Source organism: Diorhabda sublineata, chromosome 3 (assembly GCF_026230105.1).
Source record: "Diorhabda sublineata isolate icDioSubl1.1 chromosome 3, icDioSubl1.1, whole genome shotgun sequence".
Taxonomy (NCBI): Eukaryota; Metazoa; Arthropoda; class Insecta; order Coleoptera; family Chrysomelidae; genus Diorhabda; species Diorhabda sublineata.
This window is the reverse complement of record NC_079476.1, coordinates 13528197-13550926: the sequence shown is the minus strand read 5'-3', so window position 1 is coordinate 13550926 and position 22730 is coordinate 13528197. Positions and strand designations below refer to the sequence as shown.

At 29.7% G+C, this 22730-nt stretch overlaps 1 protein-coding gene across 16 annotated transcripts in view; it reads right to left on the bottom strand.

Annotated features, from left to right (window-relative positions):
- Positions 1 to 4640: 4640 nt before the first annotated feature.
- LOC130441029 (protein retinal degeneration B) overlaps positions 4641 to 22730 on the bottom strand; it is a 147475-nt gene continuing 129385 nt past the window's right edge. For 13 of the 16 annotated variants that reach the window (XM_056774488.1, XM_056774501.1, XM_056774496.1 and 10 more), the window contains one exon: positions 4641 to 11097. In XM_056774488.1, coding sequence (XP_056630466.1) covers positions 10968 to 11097 — 130 coding nt within the window. In that variant the 3' untranslated portion in view covers positions 4641 to 10967. Of the gene's footprint in view, positions 11098 to 14157; positions 21877 to 22730 lie in introns of those variants that run through there. The other 3 variants (XM_056774499.1, XM_056774504.1, XM_056774498.1) reach the window with 2 other exon arrangements.

Sequence of the window (22730 nt, the reverse complement as noted above, 5' to 3'; positions counted from 1 at the left end):
ACAAAATATTCCCTACTTAAGTTTATTGAAAAACATCGCACCTCTTTGTTGGGCCAAACTTATAGGACATATATTATAGATAACCTATATTGTTAGGTAACAAGAATTTTATCTTTCTGACCAACCTCGCATTTAAGATATTGTTACAAGTTTGAACTATACGAGAGAGTAATAAGAAATATTTCAAATTTTTCTCAAAATTATTTTCAGTATTCGATACAAAGCTTCAAATATAAAATCTCAAGAGGCACAGTTATAAGTAATATTAGAATTACAACTTCTTTTAATATACAAGGAAATTAAACTGATTAAGTTTATACAACATCTCATACAAGTTCCATTATTTTATATATTTAATATTGATTTAAATACATACAAACATCGTTATATGTATAAGATCGAAAGCATATATCAATATTTATCGTTGTTAGAATCTTTAGAAGAAAAACAAATGAGCAGGTATTGTCGATGGTACTTGTACATAATTCAAATTTTTGTTTATGTTAATGTAAAAATTGGAAAATCGATTAAGCATTTCATTAGGAAATGCGAGCCTTTTTCTAAAGTCACACTATTCTTGTGGTAGTTGCATCTTGTCTGGATACAGTTCAAGATCAAATTTGAAATTCGTTGTAAAATTTGTCGCGATAATTGTCAGACAGACGATCTCTTGGGAGAAGAAAATCGTGAATCTTGTTGTACAGACTTCATAATACTCTCAATATTGTCTTCGATCCTAAATTTCTTACAATGACCTTTTGTTTGTGGTTTAAATTTTGAACCAGTCTCTTCAAAACGTTTTATCCATACTTTAATTACATTAGCATTCGGAGATTCATTAATTCGCCGCAGTCTAAGTAATTCATTGTGATTAAAGCTATAGATAGATGAACTACATCCTAACTAAAGCTCCAAGAGGGAGCCTATCCAATGGTAGATAGCTACATCCGCTCGCGAGCTTTCTACCCCGCAAAAAAGATTATGTAATATGCACAACGTATATGAATACAGGATAATTCTCTAAATATAAGAAGTATGTATTCGACGAAACGGAAGATATATTGAAAATTTGTTATAAAGCATGATTTTCACCATTAATTAAAGTTAAAGTTTTTCATCAAGTTGAATTATTGTCTATTTGATGACTTGACGTACTACAGAAATGTTATGATTGAAGTTTGTAGTAAGGTGGCGTAAGTGAGTTATCGGGGTATGTAATTTTGAACTTCAAGTAGATTTTAATAAAACTATTATTTAATATGATAATGCAGCAGCTATAACAGGTATTATCTGAGATGTTTCTACGATACGTGTTTTAATTTATATAACAAAAATTATAAATAATGTCATAAAACCAGCTTATTAAAAATACCAATATTCCGTAGCAGATTTTTCATACACATTTACAATAAGTTACAAGCTTATTTGGCACAGACGTTAACAAACATTTTTTTAACTATTATCATTATATTTTCAAAATCGCTGCAGCTTAGATATCTGAAACAGTTTCCTAATAAAGTTTTGATTACTAAGATTTGCTTTTGTGTGGCACCGTCAACTACTAACTTATTACCTCACCTTAAATTGTGTTTTTTTAGTAATAATCACAATCATATGTATCTGTATTAAACACGAAGCCAAAGAAGATGTTAACTCTAAAGAAAAAACAACTTTTTGTTCTTTGTGAATACGTACTTTTTACAGTTATTACAGCATAAGCATTTGCTTCGTTTTTTAGATGATATCCATTGAAAAACGTTAAATAATTTCACTGACAAATTTTTCAACTGAAACGCATCAAATAACGGTTTAACAAGTGATTCGTTGCGGAGATAAAACACATAAACAACTGGAAATATCTCGAATATTTCAAGATGAATTTCAGGATTTATCATCTACAACCCAAGGAGCAATTGGCTTGTGTAAGCTGGAGCATCACCACATTATAACAATGTACGGTAGTATTTCGACGCCATTTGTTTAAATAGCTGAAAATGAAGGCAGGGACTGATAAAATATCCAGCATATATCGAAAGAGAATTTTATAAAAAGACAATCTCCTTTATTTCAAATCAGAAACCCATTGATTGTACTGATTTTATGAATTTTTATTCAATATATTGCAGAACCTTATTGTATATCTGCATTTTTGCTTGTTATAATATTATGTACTATGTTATTTTAAATTAGAACTCGAATGAGCAAAAACATATTTGTGGTGATTATAAAATCGAAAATATCATATTTTTGCAACAGGCACTTAAAAATTAATTTATCCCATTTATCTTTATTCTCGACATATCAAGAACAAGCAATGACACGCAATAAAAACAAAGATTAGGGCCGCATTAATTCGGACACTTCGCATACCAATATAATATGATTTTCCCTGGCTTGGATTATGGCAACTGCTTTATACTGCAGAATGGTGAGAGGAACATAAGGCCTAAAACCAAAAGTGATGAACTGAATGTACAAACTCGTGTGACATATCATAAGCTATAGAGCTTCCATATGAACATAGAATACAGCCCGGCGACCTGACTGGGCATCTAAACATTTTAAAAGAATGTATGGTGCCCATAGATATGATCACAAATGCCACGTCTTCCAAATTATGCTTTATCAAAAAGTCACAATAACAAATTGACAGCAATGAGCAAATGCAGAGTTTGCGTTTCTACAAGGCCCATTAGTATTCTACACTGATGGCTCGGAAACGGAAAATTGAGGGTAGAAAGATATAATCCAGGCAACCAAGCTTGCTATCCCGATGGGCTTAGAACCTTTTATTTTTCAGGCGGGAACATACTCAATTCGTACGACATACGACGTAACTATTAGATTGCAAAGATTATTAAGAGATAATCACTTGACTCTTATGAAATTGAGTCAAAACTAGTATGGGAATGCACCACCCCATCTTTGAATTAACTGGGAGCAAACAACAAAGTTATTATAATGTGGGTACTTAGCTACACCGGAGTGCAAAGCAATGGAAAAAACGGATCACCTGGTAAGAAAAGGCGGGACAACTCCTTTCATAGGACTACGACCTGTTATAGATTCGTCAATCCATGGTCAGGAAAAAGTGTGAAAACGAGAAAGAATCAGAAACTTGGAGTAAGACCCCAGCTTTATAGATTTTTCTTATTCTACCAAAGAGTCTAAAAAAGTCATTTAATTAAGTAAATATGAGCCAAGAAGAGTTAATCTTATGCTCATTGGATACTGCCCAGTGAATTCCCATCTGAGAAATATCGGAGAAATTCCCGATAGTTCTTGTTGAAACTAAAAGTAACAGCGTCCCCTCTGTGAGTGCGATACTGTCCATAGACAAAAGCTACGGTACTTACATCAAGCTTCTTGAAGCAAGAAGAGGTTAGTCGAATAGCTCCCAGACAGCTCACTTGCGATTGCGAAGTCGTTGCTAGCTGACTGGTAAACACTTCGGGGCCTTTACACCCTAGCTCATCTAATCTAATCTATGATAATGGTAGTCACTATTTTTTTTTGTATATAGCTGAAGAGATTGTCACATAATCTACTGAAACAACTCACTTGTGGAACTGATAATGAACTACTTACATTTTCAAAAATAATGCAAATACTTGGCTCGGTGATTAGATTCTCCAATTTATATTCGAACACGTTAGACAAATAAATATCATACACATTGGTCCTTTCCAAAACGTATCACTCAAAAATGATGCAATCCAGGAAGAGCACCTATTACCCCTTGCCGTTTCAATCAATGGGGTCGTGCATTTTTTTGCTGCTTATTCTCCTTCCTTCTTTCATTGGTAGTGCCTTTCATTAAACTCGTACTTCTTATTTGTCCAGATTCGATGAATGAATATATTCTAATAAAAGCTGAGCCTAATTTTTTGACTCCATTTCACTTAAACAATGATAGTATCAGACATTTTTTATATTATAGAGAGGTAATTTTCAATGAATCTATTAGTGTGAGAAAAAATTTATAGAAAATGATCAATTTGACACTTTTCCTAAAATAATTAGATTGACAACATTTTATGTTTTTGATTTAGGTAAATTATGTCAAGGGGCGTATCAATTAGTTGTAGAAAGTAGATACATAATAATAGATAATTAAGTTGATGATTATTCGAAAGATTCTTGATCACTCCAATAATAATACAAGAAATTTAATAAAAATGATAGTATAACAGGAAAATAAGCTTATGTAAATATTTGAAGAACTATAATGTTCAACAAATGCAAGAAAATGTAAGAAAGTATCGCTAAAAATTAAATCATTTTTACTATAAATTTGCGTATCAAAATGAAGCTGAAACGGGCGCCATGCAATGACATGTGCACGATCGGGTTGTGTTGTCATCGTCTTGTATCTACTGTAGAGCAGTTTGTAGGTTGAACGCTCCAAACGCGTTCAATTTAAAAACAATAATGTTCTATGTTCCATAAGTTACATATACACACAGCTATAAGCCATATCACGTCCGAAATATATGAGTAAAACCGCAGAGCTAAGCTTATCTCAAATAATGAAGCTGATACTTACTTTAACAAAATAATTGGAATATTTAGATTTCATAAAAGAATAAATTTTTATTTCTCTTTCTTAACGTTATAATTAAATAAAATACAATTTGAAGTTGGTTTGATTTTTTAAAATACTTTTTATTTTATAAGTTATGTTATTGATTAATGATTAACAGTAAAAACGATGAGTAATCCCATTTGAAACAAATATGTGAAAATTGTAGCTTTACAATCCTTCAGCTTAATTACAATTGTGTAAAAAGAGAATAAATACAGGTTATATCATCTGCAAATTAATATTATTCCTTTTTTAATGATATACCCTATATGGAGGGTATATCAAAAATTTTTAGTCAAATGACAATTATTTATTGACACACAAATAATTTCTCATTACTTTGTACTTCTATTATATCTACTTAATATAGATTTTTCATCGACACGAGATACAGGTAAAAAAATATAAACAACAACAAGATCTATAAACACTAAATTTGTTTCAACAGTTTATTAATTTTAATGTACACAAATCGGAAGAAATTTATGAAATTTACATTTGAAAACTTCTTCATTACATAATAAAGCCACTGATCATGAGACATTTTTATAGTTAAAAATATTTTTAGATAAAAATACATTTGAAAAGGTAGATCTGGCATAAATGATTAGATGTATGTAATGAAAATTAAACAGAAATCACAACAATGTTGAATTTATCTCCACACTCTTCTCTGAAAGAGAATCACAAGTTTTAGTACCACAAAGTCTCTATTCTAAGATTGATGAGCATATGTGCATATCATGATAATATTTCACTTCAAATCAATAAACTATTTATTTGTTTTTATAGTTCTTAAATTTAGGTATTAGCATATCTAATGCATAGTAGCTTTTCATCACTCTACTATTTACATATATCTTCAATTTTCGCTCTCTAATTACAATGATTTTATAATGTCAGATCATTTAAAAGGTTAAAATATTTTGATTGTGGTTAATAAAGTAGATTTTACTACAATAATCTTTATCATTTGGAAGTGTTTTCACGGGATTTTAAATATTTTACAAAGAAAACACAAAACTAACGACTTAATTTGAAATAATACGTATTGTTACATATTTTTCGAAGTTCACTTATACATACAAATATACACATTTTCTAGCCCATTATACCAATGAATATTTGCAAAATGTATAAAAATATAAAAAGGAATAGAAATTATACAACAACTAACATAAAATCTCAAATGAAATGATAGTTAAATTGAAAGTAGATAAAAATATATTATGTGTCAGCTCAAGATCGAAACTTTTTTATCTTAATATTAAAAAGAATGTTTCTCTTTATACTGGTCTGCAAGGTGAAAACCTAAAATGTAGCTATCAGTTCTTGGACTTTCCCCCTTAATACATGAGGTATTTTGAGGTATATGAATTATAATTTGTTTAACTAGTATATAATAAACAATCTTTAGTACAAATAGTACGTAATAACTTTTATAAAACTTTTTTATCGTATCACTAAATGCCGCAAAGTAAAAATTCTTTCCAAATTTTGGTCGTTGTTTGTATACAATTTCTTCTAAGTAGTCCCAGAAGAAATAATCTTATGAAGTGAAAACTGGTAACCAAGCTAGCCAAAAATCTTTGAATATATTAGTATTAATTTTCCATTAAATGCATTTTCCAAATATTGCTTTATTTCCAAGTACATAACTGCGCCACCCTGGAAGTACTATACCTGTGGACTTTATTTATTGATAAGTCATTAAGAGACTCAAACAATGGACTTTCTTTTTATCTTTTGACGATATCTTCCTACTCAGTGCCTGCCACACGTTCTTTGCCCTCATATCTATCTATCTTTATCTATCGTACAGGATATAAATTATTAATTTTTTGACTCTTGGCTCATCCCCCCGTCGACTCGCCCCTGAGTTCGAATATGTAAATATCATAGCAACTTCTTTAAAAATGTATTCAGGCATTTATTACTGTTATAGAGTGGACAATAAAAAATGTATAAAATTATTGTTACAACAGTTTATAGAAATGCTTAATAACTATTTTTAATATCATAAAAAATTAATAGCTGATGGTATCAAGTCCATGCAGGACTTATTAAGAATAACCTTTTTAATATTAATACATAATAAGTTTATTATTAATTTTATTATTAGAAATTCCCACATGCTGTGAACTTAAATGGACACATTGTACATATATGATTATACGACGAAAAATGAGAGTTTTGTTATCCAATTGAAAAATAAAATATTATATTTATTTATCGATAAACATACCATTTACAAAAATTTTATTTCCACTTATTAATAAAATTGATTGTCGCCAAATTATTGAAATGTAAGTGATGATATTGAACACTGTATATTGATATTTGATCAATTAGTTCTTTTTTTAATCCAGATGTATTAAATATAGTTTTTCTTCCGATTTCAACAACACATAAACTAGCTTTTACTATATATATATATATATATATATATATATATATTTCTGAATCCTTATATATACAACAATACGAAATTTTTTTATAAAATATTGCTAGTTAACCTGTAAAATTTTCACTGCATTTCAAAATAATAAAACCTAAATCTTCAAATCTACTAACACCTTACTTATCTGATTTAAAAATCTTAAAATATTTAGCAAGAACTTTTTGACAGTAATCTAGTTAAGAAGTTATACCGGCCATTTTGGAATTAACTATAAAAAATTATACATAAATATGCTATCATTTGCAGTAAATATTGAAAAATTTATTTTTACTGAGGTTATTTGTGCCCAGTTAGCTGTTTTTTTGCATCATAAAAAACAAGAAAATGATATCTCGCTACTCTGCTCATTCACATTTTTCTGGATTTGAAACAACACAAACGTATGGATCTCTTGTGTTTAGTTTTTGAACCAAGTTCAAAAGCTATGTGCATCAGATTATCTTCAGAAATATATTTCATTTACTTACCTTCATTTTATAAATAGAATAAAATATCAATCTCACAATATTGTATACTGAAATTAAAAAAATAATTTTTTATGTGAATTTTTAAATATGCATATGATAGCATACTTTGGCACAATTTTTCAAGACTCATGTCGCAAATATCACCCCTAGAAGGAGTGGAATAGAATTTCTCTTATTTTGTTTTTTCGAATTGCAGAAATTGCAGAAATCACTGTTAATTTTCTGTAACGTTATGAGGAAGTAAAATTAGCAAGCTTATTTATTTATATATTGAATCTTCTTTCCAAAATTTAAATTTAGGATGTGATAATATTATTTAAAATGGCTATTTATTTGAAAATATATCCAGTTATTTTCTAGAATCAATCAATCCTTGAATCCATTCAAGAATATATTTTTATTTTTGAAATTAAATCTCCAAATATTGAATAATAAATAAGAGTTGCTAATCTCCCTGTACCATAATATAACAGGAATGCTGAAAAATACTAGTATTAAAATTTTTATCTTTACTTAAATTTGAGAACAAAATAAAACTACTTTATAGAGGAAATTCTGTTAAAGGAAAGACCCAACATGTTTTTATACGAGTAATTATATCTCTAGAGTCTTGTCGCATGAATTTAGAAATACTCTGTGTTTAAATTTCCATATTTTTTTACTTCTTTTACCTTTTTATATTAATTTTTTTAAATAATAATTCTTAATGATCGTCATAATTTGATAATTAACGTAATTTGTTTTATATATAATATACGACGTTTTAGCCTTTATATCTTTATTAAATTTATAGTTAATTTCATAACAATACATATTTCAAAGCTTTTGTGAATTGATTTTCGTCGTTACACTAGTTTCTGTCAAATTTAAGGTCATGTACCATCTAAATGGAATAAATACATTAGTTCCGTTAATACATAATTCTGACAAACGTTTTTTGCCATTTATAAAATTATGTAGAACTGTTCCAATATATTTCTAAAACCTCAATCAGGTGAAACGTTGCAACGTAGGAGCTTATATGCTGACTCATTTGAAAGGTCTTTTATTTAAAAAAACTATAGTTTTCAATTTTTCGTAGAAATCAACAACAAAAGTGAAGTTCATACATTAAAAAATAATAAATAATGCTGTTTCGTAATAATATGATGAAATTAAAAGAAATTCAATCTCTTAACATCTCATCTGAGAGAAAAGTTCAAAAAGTATCCAGCTGGTTACGATAAATAACATTTCAGAAGTATCCCAGAATGACATTTGTGTAGATGTAGACAAAGGGTCTTGTATGTTTGAATTTAGCAATTATAGATGAATTGAAGTATGCAGAATTACAAAATTTAATATCATCCTGACTCGAGTAGTTTATTATTGAAAATTTCAAAGGCTTGTGTTATGTAAAATAATGTAGTAAATTTAACCAAAAATAAATTTGCCCTGACGCTAATGTGGCGCCACCCTTAATCAACACATTTCGACGGACACTTTTTAATATATACATATATAAACTCTTTATTCAGCGATTTCTAAATTGTAATATTGCCGAACATTAACTTTGTAATGTTATTGTAGACCACATAATTTGCATTTAGGTATATTTTAAATGTCATTGTTGTTACATTATTTTGAAGTAGCTTGAATGAATGTTTATATTCGAATTTCCATCAATGAAGAAAAGATTAAAAATGCAACTTTTTACAATTTTTTTAATTTACCGACAAATGATTTAATATATCAATTTTTTCATTATATAAGCAAGTTTTAACCGGAATACAAATAAGAACAGAAAAGAAATAGAATACGAACCAAGTAACTTCTGGAGTTTATTTCGCTTACTAGAAAATATTAGTGTCTCTCTAATGTTCTGTTTCTTGGTTCTTTCAAATATGGCGCTACATTCTTTCAGCACTTTTGTAGCAGCTAAATAGGTCATTTCTCGACAACTCCAAATGATGTTTTCCTCATATGTCATCATAGTAGTAGTAGTTTATATGCATGGCCATTTATTGCTTGTTACTAATAACAGTTCAGATCCCAAAATTGATTAATTTTGTTTGTTATAAAAACCTTTTTTCGTTTTTGTTGTTAATTTAGAACCATGGCAGTGTTGAAAAGAAAATGGAATATAAAAGCTCCTATTTCCAATTTACATAATATGATCTAAAAATGCATAATAATGAAGTTGCTGTATTTACTCTATTCGGCTTTATGAAGAATATAATATTGTCCACAATAAAAATTATCTAATCAATAAATATTATCAATATGTAACACCTCTCCTCCTAATATGGCAGACATATTACATTATCAAAATATTTTACTAGTCAAAATCTAAAACACAAAAATAGTAGTTTATAAGGTTTCTTGCAATAATTCTGTTGGTGTTAATATAGGTCAGATTTATCAATATTTAGAAAATAAATTAAGAAATCATCAACAATTCAAAGATCTCTGGTACGGAATCGAAACCAAAAATGAGGATTTTTATAAATTTTTGATAAACAGAAACACTATAGAAAAGAAGACAGCTTGAAAAAAATTCATGATTTTCTTTTATAAATTTCGAATATCAAATATGGATTGATACTTGTTTCTTTTGGAGATTAACGAGCTGACAGAAATAAGAAAGAGAATAGCTAAAAGAAAGAAAAGCTTTGAATCATTAATTAAATTGATAAATAAAATAAAAAGGAGTTATATAGAACAGCCAAAATTAGAATACACAGGATAATAATATGACCAACAGTAACATACAGAAGTTAATATAGATTTTAACAAAGGCTGAAGGAACAAAACTGCTTATATGAGAAAGGAAGGCGTTGATACCTGTAGTACTGAATATATACTGCCTCTTTTTCGTATACCTATTGAAAGTTGAAATCAAGATCTTTGAATCACAGGACTGTATATAAATAGTTCTAAGAATTGAAAAATTATATAACATATATGTTAGTATTTAAACGACATACAGGATTTTTCACAATAAACAATAAAAATATGTGACTAACTGACTTTATATAAAATTATATGAAACATTTTACAAGTTCCTAATTTTGCCCATTCCGACAGTTTAGTGCTACGGATCTTGTTTTATTGTGAAATAATCTGTATAATAATATGCTTCAGAAACTATAAATAACGTATACAATTGTCCACATAATATTGAATGTAACAATATTTTCTTAACAAATAACGCGTTGTTATCAATAAAAATATTTACAAATTGTTTAATATAAATGCGTCCCTTGTGTAATATGTACAACTTAGGGGAAACGTATTGACTAGTATCTATATTTATTTTAGTTATATTTTAAATCAGTGAATTGAACAAATATATAATAAATCAATAATTTTGATTGTTTATGCAATTTAAATGCTAATTACAATAATATTTTATTACACGGTATTAAAATTTCAATTTTGGAAGAAAGTAGTAGAATGTTTGTTAGCTGTAACTTTATTTTCCAATTAGTGAAATAGAGAGCATCGGTTTCGGCAACTGGTATCTGCGGGTACTCAACGATCTTTCCATTGGTTGTGTTGAATCAGGAGCTATCGGATAAGACGTAGCTCTCTTTGCGGAACGGCTGTTACATAAAAACAAAAAATTAAAATAAATTCATAATTTTAATAAAATAATAAAAAAGTGGGTATATATTTCTATAGAGTTGTTATTCTTACTTTGTAGGAAAGATATATAAGATGTAAATGAAATGTGACACAAGTTTCTTGGTACACTCAGATTGCAACATTGTTAGTAGTTGCTAAAATGTTTATTAATTCAATTCAATATTTTAAGGACGCTTAGCATGCAGCAATCTAACGTGCAATACAGTTATCAAAAATATATACACATGAAGTTCGCCTAATTGAGTCATACGAGGATATATTGAAAAATTTTTAGCCTACTATAGAACCAAACAAAATTTCAATGTCAAAATTTTATTACTCAACATATTCTCCTCTTAATTGGATATATTCATTACAGCGAACCTGCAGCGTCTCTAGACCTTTCAAAAAAATGTTTCTTCTTGCTCTGCAAACTAGAGCTTCACAGCATTTATTACCTCCTCGTTGGGAGAAAATTTACGACCTTTTAAACTTTTTTTCAGTTAAGAACAGAGATGATAGTCGGACGGAGCCAAATCTGGTGAATAAGGGGGATGTTCTAGTAATTCAAACCATAAATCACGAATTTTTTTGCATGGCAACATCGATTTGTGTGCAGGGGCGTTGTCCTGCAAAAACAAAACACCTTTGGATAGCTTTCCGCGTCTTTTCTCTTTAATTTTTTCCCGTAGAGTGGCCAGTAATGTCGAATAGTAATCTCCAGTTATTGTTCTACCCTTAGCCAAAAAATCAATCATGATTACTCCATGGCAATCACAAAAAACTGAAGAAAGAACTTTTCCAGCAGATTTATGTACACGAAAATTCTTAGGTCTTGGAGAACCAGAGTGTTGCCATTCCATCGATTGTTGCTTTGTTTCTGGATCGTAGAAATGTACCCAAGTCTCAACCATAGAACAATTCGGTTTAAGAAGTCTACATCGTTTTCAAATCGAGCACAGATCGAACGCGATGCATCTACCCTTGCACGCTTTTGGTCAAAATTCAAACATTTGGGGATCCATTTTGCAGCAATTTTTCTCAAGTCCAAATTGACGTGAACTATGTGATGAACGCGTTCGTATGAAATATTCAGTGCTTCAGATATCCTTTTTAGCCCAATTCGATAGTCTGATAAAATCATGTCATGAACTTCATCGATATTTTCAGGGACTGACACAGAAACTGGCCTTTCCGATCGGTCATCATCTTCAATGGAAAGTTTACCTCTTTTGAATCTTGCAGTTCAATTTTTCACGGTTGCATACGAAGGACATTGATTGCCAAGGGTATTAAGCATATCTTCGTAAATCTGCTCACCTCTTAACCCTTTTAAATACAGGTACTTGATGATGGTTTGATACTCTCAATTTTTTATTTTCACAATTTCGGTGGACATTTTTTTTCTTTTCGTTTACTTTTTTGACATCAAACTTTACACTAACACTTCTAATAAGTTATTGTTCGTTGCTATGGTAACGCAATATTTTGTTTATGCATGTAACTAGTCTAAGCTAACTAGATATCAATACATCCTTGTACAACGTAATCGATTTCGTACCATTTTTATTGCATGCCAGTTGCAATTCTAGTAAATTTATTTACTTTTAAATTAATAACTAACTAAATGTCTGTTAGATAAGCTGAAGATATTTTGTAATAACAACTCTTTCCTCTTCCTTGGTAATTTAACCTTATTTCACTTTCTAGTTTGTAAGTATTGGCAGACCAACAGAAGAAACAAAGGTTAGTTTTAGTTAATTGCCGCCATAATGCAATGGCAATATCCAAGCATATAATGTTAGGTAACTTGTGATACTTTGATCTAGCAAGAAATTGCATGAATCCTTTTGATAGACATGATTTAAATTTGTTTTTACAGAACACCTAAAATAAAAATTAAAGATAGACAGCAAAGGATGTGAAATCTATGTATGGAACATTTTCTTTGAATTCTATCTTCAATCTATCTTCATCTTTCTCTTTATTACTTAAATTATTTGTAGAATCTTAGATATCATCTGAAGTTGACTACTTGCTAATTCAAGTGTCGAATTTCTGCGGTCATAGATTAACATTTTTTCTAGACATTGTTGTAGGAATTTGGCCAACAGTTACCTATATTTAATTGAGTTTATTTGTAGTGAATTCGGTCTCCCGTTCGGTATCACTCTGGAACTCTAGAAGTTGATCATTTGTTATTCAACATTTTATAAAAACCTCCAGATTTTCCTTTGTACGTGTGTCACAATCTTTAACATCAGCATTGAAAATTATTTTAAGAGAAGACAAAGCTTTTTGGAATTTGTAAGATCGTTACATAGATTGTTACATTAATCAAATAATGTAACAATATTTATTAAGTTATATAGAAATATAATCACAATTTATTCCTTGGCATTTTGCAAGAAAAATCTGAAATCGTATCTTTGGACTTCATCATCAAGTCGTTCAAACCTTACAGATTTTGGCTAGTGCTAATTTATTGAGTTATAGATTGATATATTGATATACTATTGTCATATTGGGATCTACTCTGTCATTGTTCAGAAAATTTTCTAGGTTTTCTTCCTTATATGTCCTACTCATTGTAATAGTTCGGCTTTTATGATCTTTATAAGGTTTTCTCGTTGAAATACATTTAATTATTATTTATTATTTCCATCTCTTGTAGTGCCTGGTCCCAGAATCGTGCGCGTTATTTTCGCTCTAATATGAGATTATTTTTTATTGTGCTTGTTTCTATTGCTTAAGTGGTAACTGATCATATAATTGTTTATTTCTTTATTTTCTAAAATTGTTGTTTTTCGCCATAGACTTAATTTTATTTTAATATCCTTTCTACAATTCGTTTCCTTACAAATCGTTCCCAAATATCATTCCTAAATAATTCTTTCTTGCAACGGTAGCTTATCTAGATATTGTATACCGTTATGTTCTTCCATGTACAACATCCATTTATAATGTGCATCTCATATGTTTCATTTCTATAATCGTGTTCTGTTTTCCCAGTTCTGTCTTTTATTCTTCTAATTATGTTTCTTCGGTGGTAGTGTTGTACTTTCACATTGTTTTAATTTGTTATAAAACTATTTTCTGTATTAGTTTTAATTCATAGTTAATGCTATCATATCATGTTTTTCTGTTCTTTAATTCATTATCAAAAAAATTTTGTTTTTAATCCATTTGTTGATTATTTGAAATTCGAAAGTCTTTTTTGGAAGCTTCATCGATACTCAGATCAAGAAAAAAATTATCAAGTGCAATGTTTTATACCTATTTATTATTTTCACTTGAAAACAAAGCTTTTATTCGATTATATGGGCTCATAATGAGAGAATATATGTAATAAATTTGAATTAATCGTGGTTTGATACCATCAAATAGTTTAAAAATGATTTTTAATCATCGATTTAAATACAAATACATCCTGATAAAATTAGGTCATCCTTCGCAGTTGGATATACTTCTATACTAAGCTACGTCATATTACTGTAAGAATCCATATTTTTTCTACGACCGTGCGTTTTAACCCACACAAATTGTGTTTTCAATATTAATATTTATAATAATTAGTAGTTTTTAGTTAATGTTTTGTATATTATTATGTTTGTCGGAATAAAATAATTTTTGAAAAATGGGTTGGTATACTTTTTTGTATATACGGCCGTAGAAAAAATAATGTTCCTAACGCATGCGTAAAGTGTCTTTCCCGCACTTGACCGCTTGCCCGAACTCCGCTCCGCGTCGTTCGGGACAACTGCAGTCGCGTGCGGGAAAGTATCACTTTCCGCACTTGTTAGGAAAATAACTATTTCGAAAAGTTATGTTAATTTTGGGTAATAATTACTAACATCAATAAAATATATTCAACACAATATGCATTAATTTCAAAATTCTAGTATATTACACTAATTCACTCAAAATATTTTTTGGTAACGCTAAAATAAATAATAAAAAATTAAAACAATTCACTTGAAATATTTTACTGTTATAGAAAAATTAACATTTTGGGAATGCAACAAATAAGATCTTTTTGTAAAATATTTCAAGAAATAAAAAAGCATCCGATGACCAGGCAAGGCAGTAATTTTAAATATATGATTTATATTAGTAAGATTTTATTTAATTATTTGTTTATATCCAAATGTTTATTTTAATTAAGGAACCTCGAACTTATGGAGTGAATATTTTTATCATGAATGCCAAATGAATTAATTAGTAGAAAATCATTTATAATGATATGTTATTATATATTGAATAATATAAACAACAATATAAATGATTTTCCTTATTCTATCAATAAACTGAACAAACCAAACATCTAATTTAAATACAATGCTACCCGACTTGAGTAAAATGCACTGAGACGTGAGAAATTCTAGCTGGCCTATTTGACAGTGATAAGAAGGTAAATTGATAGAGGTTGTTTGTATTAAACTCTAACAAAAAAACGAACAGCAGGGTGTTAGTAGATAGAATTTTGTAACAATAATTTTAAGTAAAACAAAGAATGACGGTGACGGTGGAATAAGGACGCGAGGAACAATACATGAGAACAAAATGCAGATCTAGGCACATGTATATAAGATATAGTATTTATAGTAAGATGAAAAGTGATTGTGAAGGATCTTAGCCGTATTTGATTGAAATTTATTCAATTATTCAAACTGTGACGACGCAGAGAGACAAGCTAAAGAAATTCGGCAAGAATTTAGTTGAAACAATAGAAAATATGAAAGTCAAATTCTGCATCCTACTATACGGTACGGATGCGAATGTTAAATATTAAATATAGAGGAGGAAAGCGAAATAAACACACGAAAAATAATGGTTGAAAAATCTATGGAGGGATGAAGGTAAGAGAAACAAGCTGAAGAAGAAAAGAGAAAATAGTATTGAAACCAGAAATTGGTCATTTAGTTAAAACGACTAGATGATAGTGGAACTGAATTTAAGAATGCCAGAAGCAATATGAGCCGAAAGAAAATATTTCAAATGAGGGTAGTTCCAGAAAAAAGTGGATAAAAGTTTGCGAGGAAGATCTAGGAGTATTGTGGAAACGTTCTGGCGAGTGACTGACGTGAAAAAGTGAAGAAAGATTATTGAACAGTTGGGTCTCTAGGACCTGATTTGCTTTGGTATAGGTATATATTATACTTAAATAATATTTAAAGAAAGAAAAAATGTGAAGCTCTAGATGTCACATAGACCTTATTCAACAAAAAAATAAAATAATCTAAGTAAGTAATATTTCTTCATATATTATGAAGTATCTAATCTAAAAGTGTTAATAGAAATATTGATTATTTGATGACCTTAATTTATGATGGTTATTTAGGCATTTTTTACACTGGTTATTAATAAAAAAATTTGTTTCGCTCGAGCAATTTTTATTTAATCAATGTTTTTCCAAAAGTATTATGAATAATGTTTGCCAGTGGACGGAAGAAAAGATGAACCATAAATTTGATTTATCATAGAATTCTACTACATAGTGAAATAAAAATTACCAATGGATGTATTCGTTTCTTGGTTACGATAGAGAGTATTGATATTAGCCTGTTGTCTATTAGACTTAAATAGGACTACTAAATAAATATTTCCCTAATACTTGCTTTACTCCTTTTCCCTCGTAATTCAACAGCCAGTGGTGGATTGACTAATTTGCCGCCGGTAGGCTATTTATTTTTTGCCGCCTCTACTGACCTCTCAAATCGATAACCAAGTTCACAATTATTTAAATTACATTGTTTATCAATGAAATTTCAACTTATCAATGTGAGAACTGATAATTGTTAAAAGACATTATTTTAAGCATATTTTACAAAGGGCTGAGCAATTGTTCATGTAGAGAGGTTGAAGTATTTAGTATACTACAAATAAAATTATTATTAAATTAATTTCATTTCTGTAAAAATCTTCTCCTCCGCGTGAACAATATTTTTTTTTTAATTTTGTAAATCGAAATAAATAAATTTCGAACAAAATTTGCCTTTCTTTGAAATCTGCCTCTCCTGGTTAAAGCCTCCTCATCCTGCTGGTAAATCCACCACTATCAACAGCATAATTACAACATATGTAAGTATTAAGGTGTGATTAAAATCAACAATACAATGTATGTACCTACTCGAAGATAATAAACACGAGTGAAATATACGTAACAATACTTCACATGAAAAAACAGAAACTTCCTTTTGAATCGGAACAACAAATCCAAACTTCCTTTTGAATCGGAACAACAAATCCAAACTTCATTGAACACTCATCAATATAAAACCTATTGCCCAAATTTCATATCACCAGGATTGCGCGAGGGGATGTAACGTAACGTAAACGTTTTTTTTTTGTGTATATGTTACGATCAACTTCACGAGACATAAAGCGATAGTTTATGAATGTCCATCTATTACGTCCCGTACCTTTATTCGTTTGGCCAATTCATGTCACGGTGCGTTCAGGTCTCATAGCGTTACGTTTACCGAGATCCCTCCTAACTAATAAATAAAAAATATGAATGCAAACAAAAAATAATTCAATAAACGACTATAACCTATTCATAAGAAGTAAATAATAAATTTTCCAGTATTCCACTTCTGATAACCCTCTCTGAATAATCAAAAACAAAAAAGAATTCTAAAAATGCCACAGGTTGTTGGAAATTATTTTAAACAATACAACAATCAGCTGAAAAAAAAACAAACCAATACATAAATTTTAGAAGACAACTTAGAATAGAAGCAATCAGTGAAAGATTAACAAATTTTGCAATAATATTTTTAAAAAACAAACTGTAAATAATAGTTTATCCGATGTAAGGTGGTGTGAGTAAGAAATATTGGAGCTGATAGAGAATAAAGGATTATGGAATGATAATCAATATAATACTGGATGAAAACAAAAGTTTTAATTCAAAACGAACCAGTGATAAAAATGTGATTTTATTTTGACAAATTTTTTATTTGTTCATTAAACTGAAATAAATATATAGTCTTTGAACCAAATAAATAACTTCATTTAGTTACCGTACAGACAATTCAATAATGTTTTTTCACTGAAAATCAGATAAAAGCGTAAATATATTTTCGTATATGCTATAAATAATGATAATATGAGACATATGAAATAACTATTTAAACGAACCAAGGACCTCAAAAATAGTAATAATACTAAAGGGTATGGCAAAACCGACTAAGCAGCTCGTGGAGTTGCTGTATTCCCAAATTATAAAAAAAATAGATCTGTGATAGCTCCAGTTAAACGAACTTTTCGGCGACATTTTAATATTCCATGAAACAATGCCGTTCCTTACACAAACACGATTTAGTCCTAGATTTGGAAATTGGAGAAAACTAGTAGCACAGAACAGATACACCCCAATGGACTAAGCCAATCGTGGAAGTCTGTGTGAGCAAATACTTGCATATATGCATTCAGTAATGACGAGGCATATATTTTCTTTAATTATTTAAGAAAGACAACATTTTTCATAAGTGTGGTTTGTTGCATCATAATTTTGTGTCGCACTATTGAGCTTATTGAAGGAGAACGGAGTAACTGTTAATGTGAATTCCAAATTTTATATTCCTCCAAAGTTTATTGCTCCCATCGATGTTCACTTGCTGTTTTAAGAATAAAGTTTCCAGAAGTCTCGCCTCTTTGAGGGGTAATATCTGAGCCAGAGCAGCTCAAAACTTAAGGGACCATCTACAACAATTTATTGATTCCAAGGGCTGCCATTTTGAAAAGGAAGTAATTTTAACATTGAATGAATGTAAAATAGTACGCTCCACTAATTTTAAAAAAAAAGTTTTATTTAAATATCGATATTTGACGCACTCTGTAATACCGATGTCCTGTAAGCCATTGCATGAGGTTAAATCATATCATTCTAAATATGAGAACATTGGAACAATTATAAATTACAAAATTGCATAGATAACCACAGACTAACGGCAAAGATTTTGTATTTTGTTAACCTTATCTACTAAGAATTATGGAATTATTCAAAATTTACAATTTCTTACAATCGTTTCCGGCAGAATTCAAAGACAGTAATGAATCACAACTAATTTGCTAACTACTTAACTCCCATAAATATTTGTAACACAGTTACACACCGTTCCGTTGTAGAGGCAACTTGAAACAACTTCATTAGATATATTTTGGGTCCTACTTATACAACCTTGTATACGAGTGAGATCTTAGGTCAAGCAAAATGCTTATTGTTGGCAGTTCTATTTATAAGAAGATTTTAAGAGTCAGTAAAATCCTCTCTTCCGTCTTATTCGTCTAAGAACAAGGTCATTTTAATTTAGTTGTAACTGAGCATTGCGGCGTTACTTGAAGGAGTTTTTTAAGCAATCCTATAAAAGGAGTAGACCAGAGATAATTTTTATATCGTTATTGAGAGTAGATTTAGTTGAGAGTTTGACTGGAAAAACCGTTGTTACGGATTAGAAAAAAAAGGACTTTTCTTCCGCCAAACAGACGTCTGGCGAATGAAAAATAACAATGAGTAACAGAATTATAAGTAATAGATAACAATTAGTATATAAGTTGCATAGTCCATAGCAAAAATTAAACCAGTATGCAGCATGCTCGGAATTAAATATTATTATTAGAATAGAAGTCGTTTACAGAGTAGAAGACCAGAAAAGATGATATCGATTGGAGAACCGTGCTTACCAATTAGGCGAACGGTTTCAAAGATGAATAAGGAAGGAAGAGTCAGAAATGTTAATTTTTTAAAGAAGTCCCTGCAGTGAGCCCTGCTGTTTAGTCCGAGTAAATATCTAACAGCTCTCTTTAGTAGTTTGAAGATACGCTCAAATTGAGTCGCACCACACGTATCCCAGAAAGAAAGGGCATATCTGAGATGCGACTTAATAAGGGCATAACAGACTGTTAAGGAGATGGATAGTTCAGTTCTTTGGAAATTGATTTCACGGGAAAACAGGAGGAACTTAATTTTTTAGATAAGGCGGCAATATGTAACTCCCATTTCAAGGAATTGTCCACAACAATGTTGTAGAAAATATATTTTAAATGTCTTATAAAAGAAGTCTTATGAGTTACGAATGCTTCATCTTTTTATTACTCTCTAATTGATTAAAATAAACTATAGTAATAAATCGTTTTTAAAATTTCTCCAACGAATTTCAGCGTCTTCTATTTGATTTAAAAAAAATGTATGTATTTCCCGTGAAAATGGAGTAACAAAGAGTATGGGATGTGTTATTGGACGTGCCTGTAGTTTCATAAAGACAGCTTCATTATTAATGCCGCTTGCATCACAAATGTGGTTTGACATAAATAATTGCGGCTATTATCAAAATAATAAAGTTAAAAAGAGTTTCCAACAATTCAAAAACTTATTACTACCGTTACTCCACCAGCCGATTGAAAAAGTAGTGATCATTCGTTAAATCTCTTTCTGTCCATTGCAGAATAGCAGCAATTCTTTTTCTTTTTATGATACTGCTAGAAACCATTTTATATAATTGTAAATTTTGACAACCTACATAATTCTCAGCATTAAAGGTTCACATAGTTTAATTTTACCGAAAAGTTTTAATCATATTAAATATACAAATACTTTGATTACTAAATTTTTGTTGCGTTGTGCACTTGCAGATAATTTTATGATACCTTTTACGGCCGGTTTCATAATAAATTCAAACGAAGTTCCTATTAGATTAAGTAGCGCATTTCATAATTGACATTTAGCTTACATGTTCTTTTAAGTTGAAATTTAAGGTAAAGTAATGTTTTACAGTAGCATATTAAAGTCTACTTTAGCGGCAAAGAGTCAAATGCAAACATGGGCTGGGCTGTATTTAAAATCTAAGCTCACCCTGGTGTCTTTTTAATAAGCTTAAATAAAATTCAACTCATCTGAAGACGAAAAATATATCGACATAGAAAAAACGAATCGAGTAGTCAAATTTCTGTCGACAATAGGCGACGAAGATGTAGAAATCTTTAAGAGCCGAAAGGGCTTTTTTTGCGTTAAGCGTTCAAACTGTATTCGATGCTCAGCTTTTGATTGTAGCTAGTTAGCCGTTTACGACCAGACAATATTCAAGAACAGTGGAATGAAAAGGTGAAACGGTGAAAATTTATACAATGAATCTATTATAAGAACGAGGAACGTCGTAGAAATAAAAATGTTGCATTAATTATGTAAAACCTTCTTCTACTGACTTTCATTTTGTTTCTTTTTCTAACGACACATATTGGAAAAAGACAGAGTGTTGTCAACCTCCTTTTAACATCTTAAAGGAGCCTTTACTTATGGATTATGGGACCATTCACTTTAAAGTTAAAGAGCCCTTTAATGTAAAGTAACCTTTAATGCCAGTTAGAGTGGGATTATGGAACCGGCCGTTCGACTTGTAACAAATCTTAATATTGTTTTGGTACCATTAAAAGTGTTTCTAATTTCAAACCTCATATTAAATAAATGTCAGAAAATATGTTATTGTAAAACGTTAAAAAATAAATTTTGAAGTTTTACTTATATCAATTGTTTGAAAATATATTGAATTGTCTTATTGGGTAATGCAAAAAGCACCGCACTACTGGACACTACTGAATAAATTCCAATTGTGCAAATCTACGACGATTGTGCATTGGTAGTATTATAATTACCATTATAATAAATTAGCGAGTGACATGGTTAGACATGACTAATGTAAACCTTTCTTTTGAGAAAGCCGCTGTTACGAGCAGGAGAAGATAAACCTGGATCATGGCTGAAACATTCATTATCATCACATGCATTATAAATTCAAAGTTTTCAAAATCATTTTAGAATATCGAAAAAAAAAAAATAATTTATATTCACATTAAATCATATATAGTACTGGAAAAATATTCGGATCATAGAAATATCAATATAAAAATTGTGATTTTCCCAGAACAACAGCTTATGCGGAATTTTTGGAACTAGCAAATGTTTGACACACAAGTTAACTACGAATATTTTCGCATATTTTTTTAGTTTTCATAATTTAAAATCATAAATACTAATATAAATATTACTAAAAAATGGGAAGGAGAACTAATAATGTAAAATCGTTACATAAGTGATGTAACATCCCTGTGTAACTTTAAATAATTTTTGTAAACACAGTTTACTGACTTTATTGACAATTTATGTAATAGAGCATAATCGCAGGTAATACCGTAAAAATCAAGATACACTCTATATATAAAAAAGAATAAAAGTTTATCAAATGGATCAACGACGTTATATTATTATTACTGACAATGATGGCAATAAATATGTGCGTTGGATACAAACCGAGTTTTGTTACTATATAATAAAGAAAATACACCAATTAACCTTTTCACTGTGACATCCTCCTATAGTGCGACAGTAAGGCTTTCTCAGAGAGCTACTGCCCATTTTAATAGATCTATACCGTCAGTGATGGGGACCATGTCTAAAGTTCAACTAGTGCTACCGACTAAAATAGACCCATACATTTTCTTAAGTCAGCCCTTTAATAATTATAGAAATCCTCACTAAAAGTCGCAATTGGTTATATTACATTTGCTTTCTTGAAATTTTGGAATTTCTATAATTAATTTGATTCACAATATT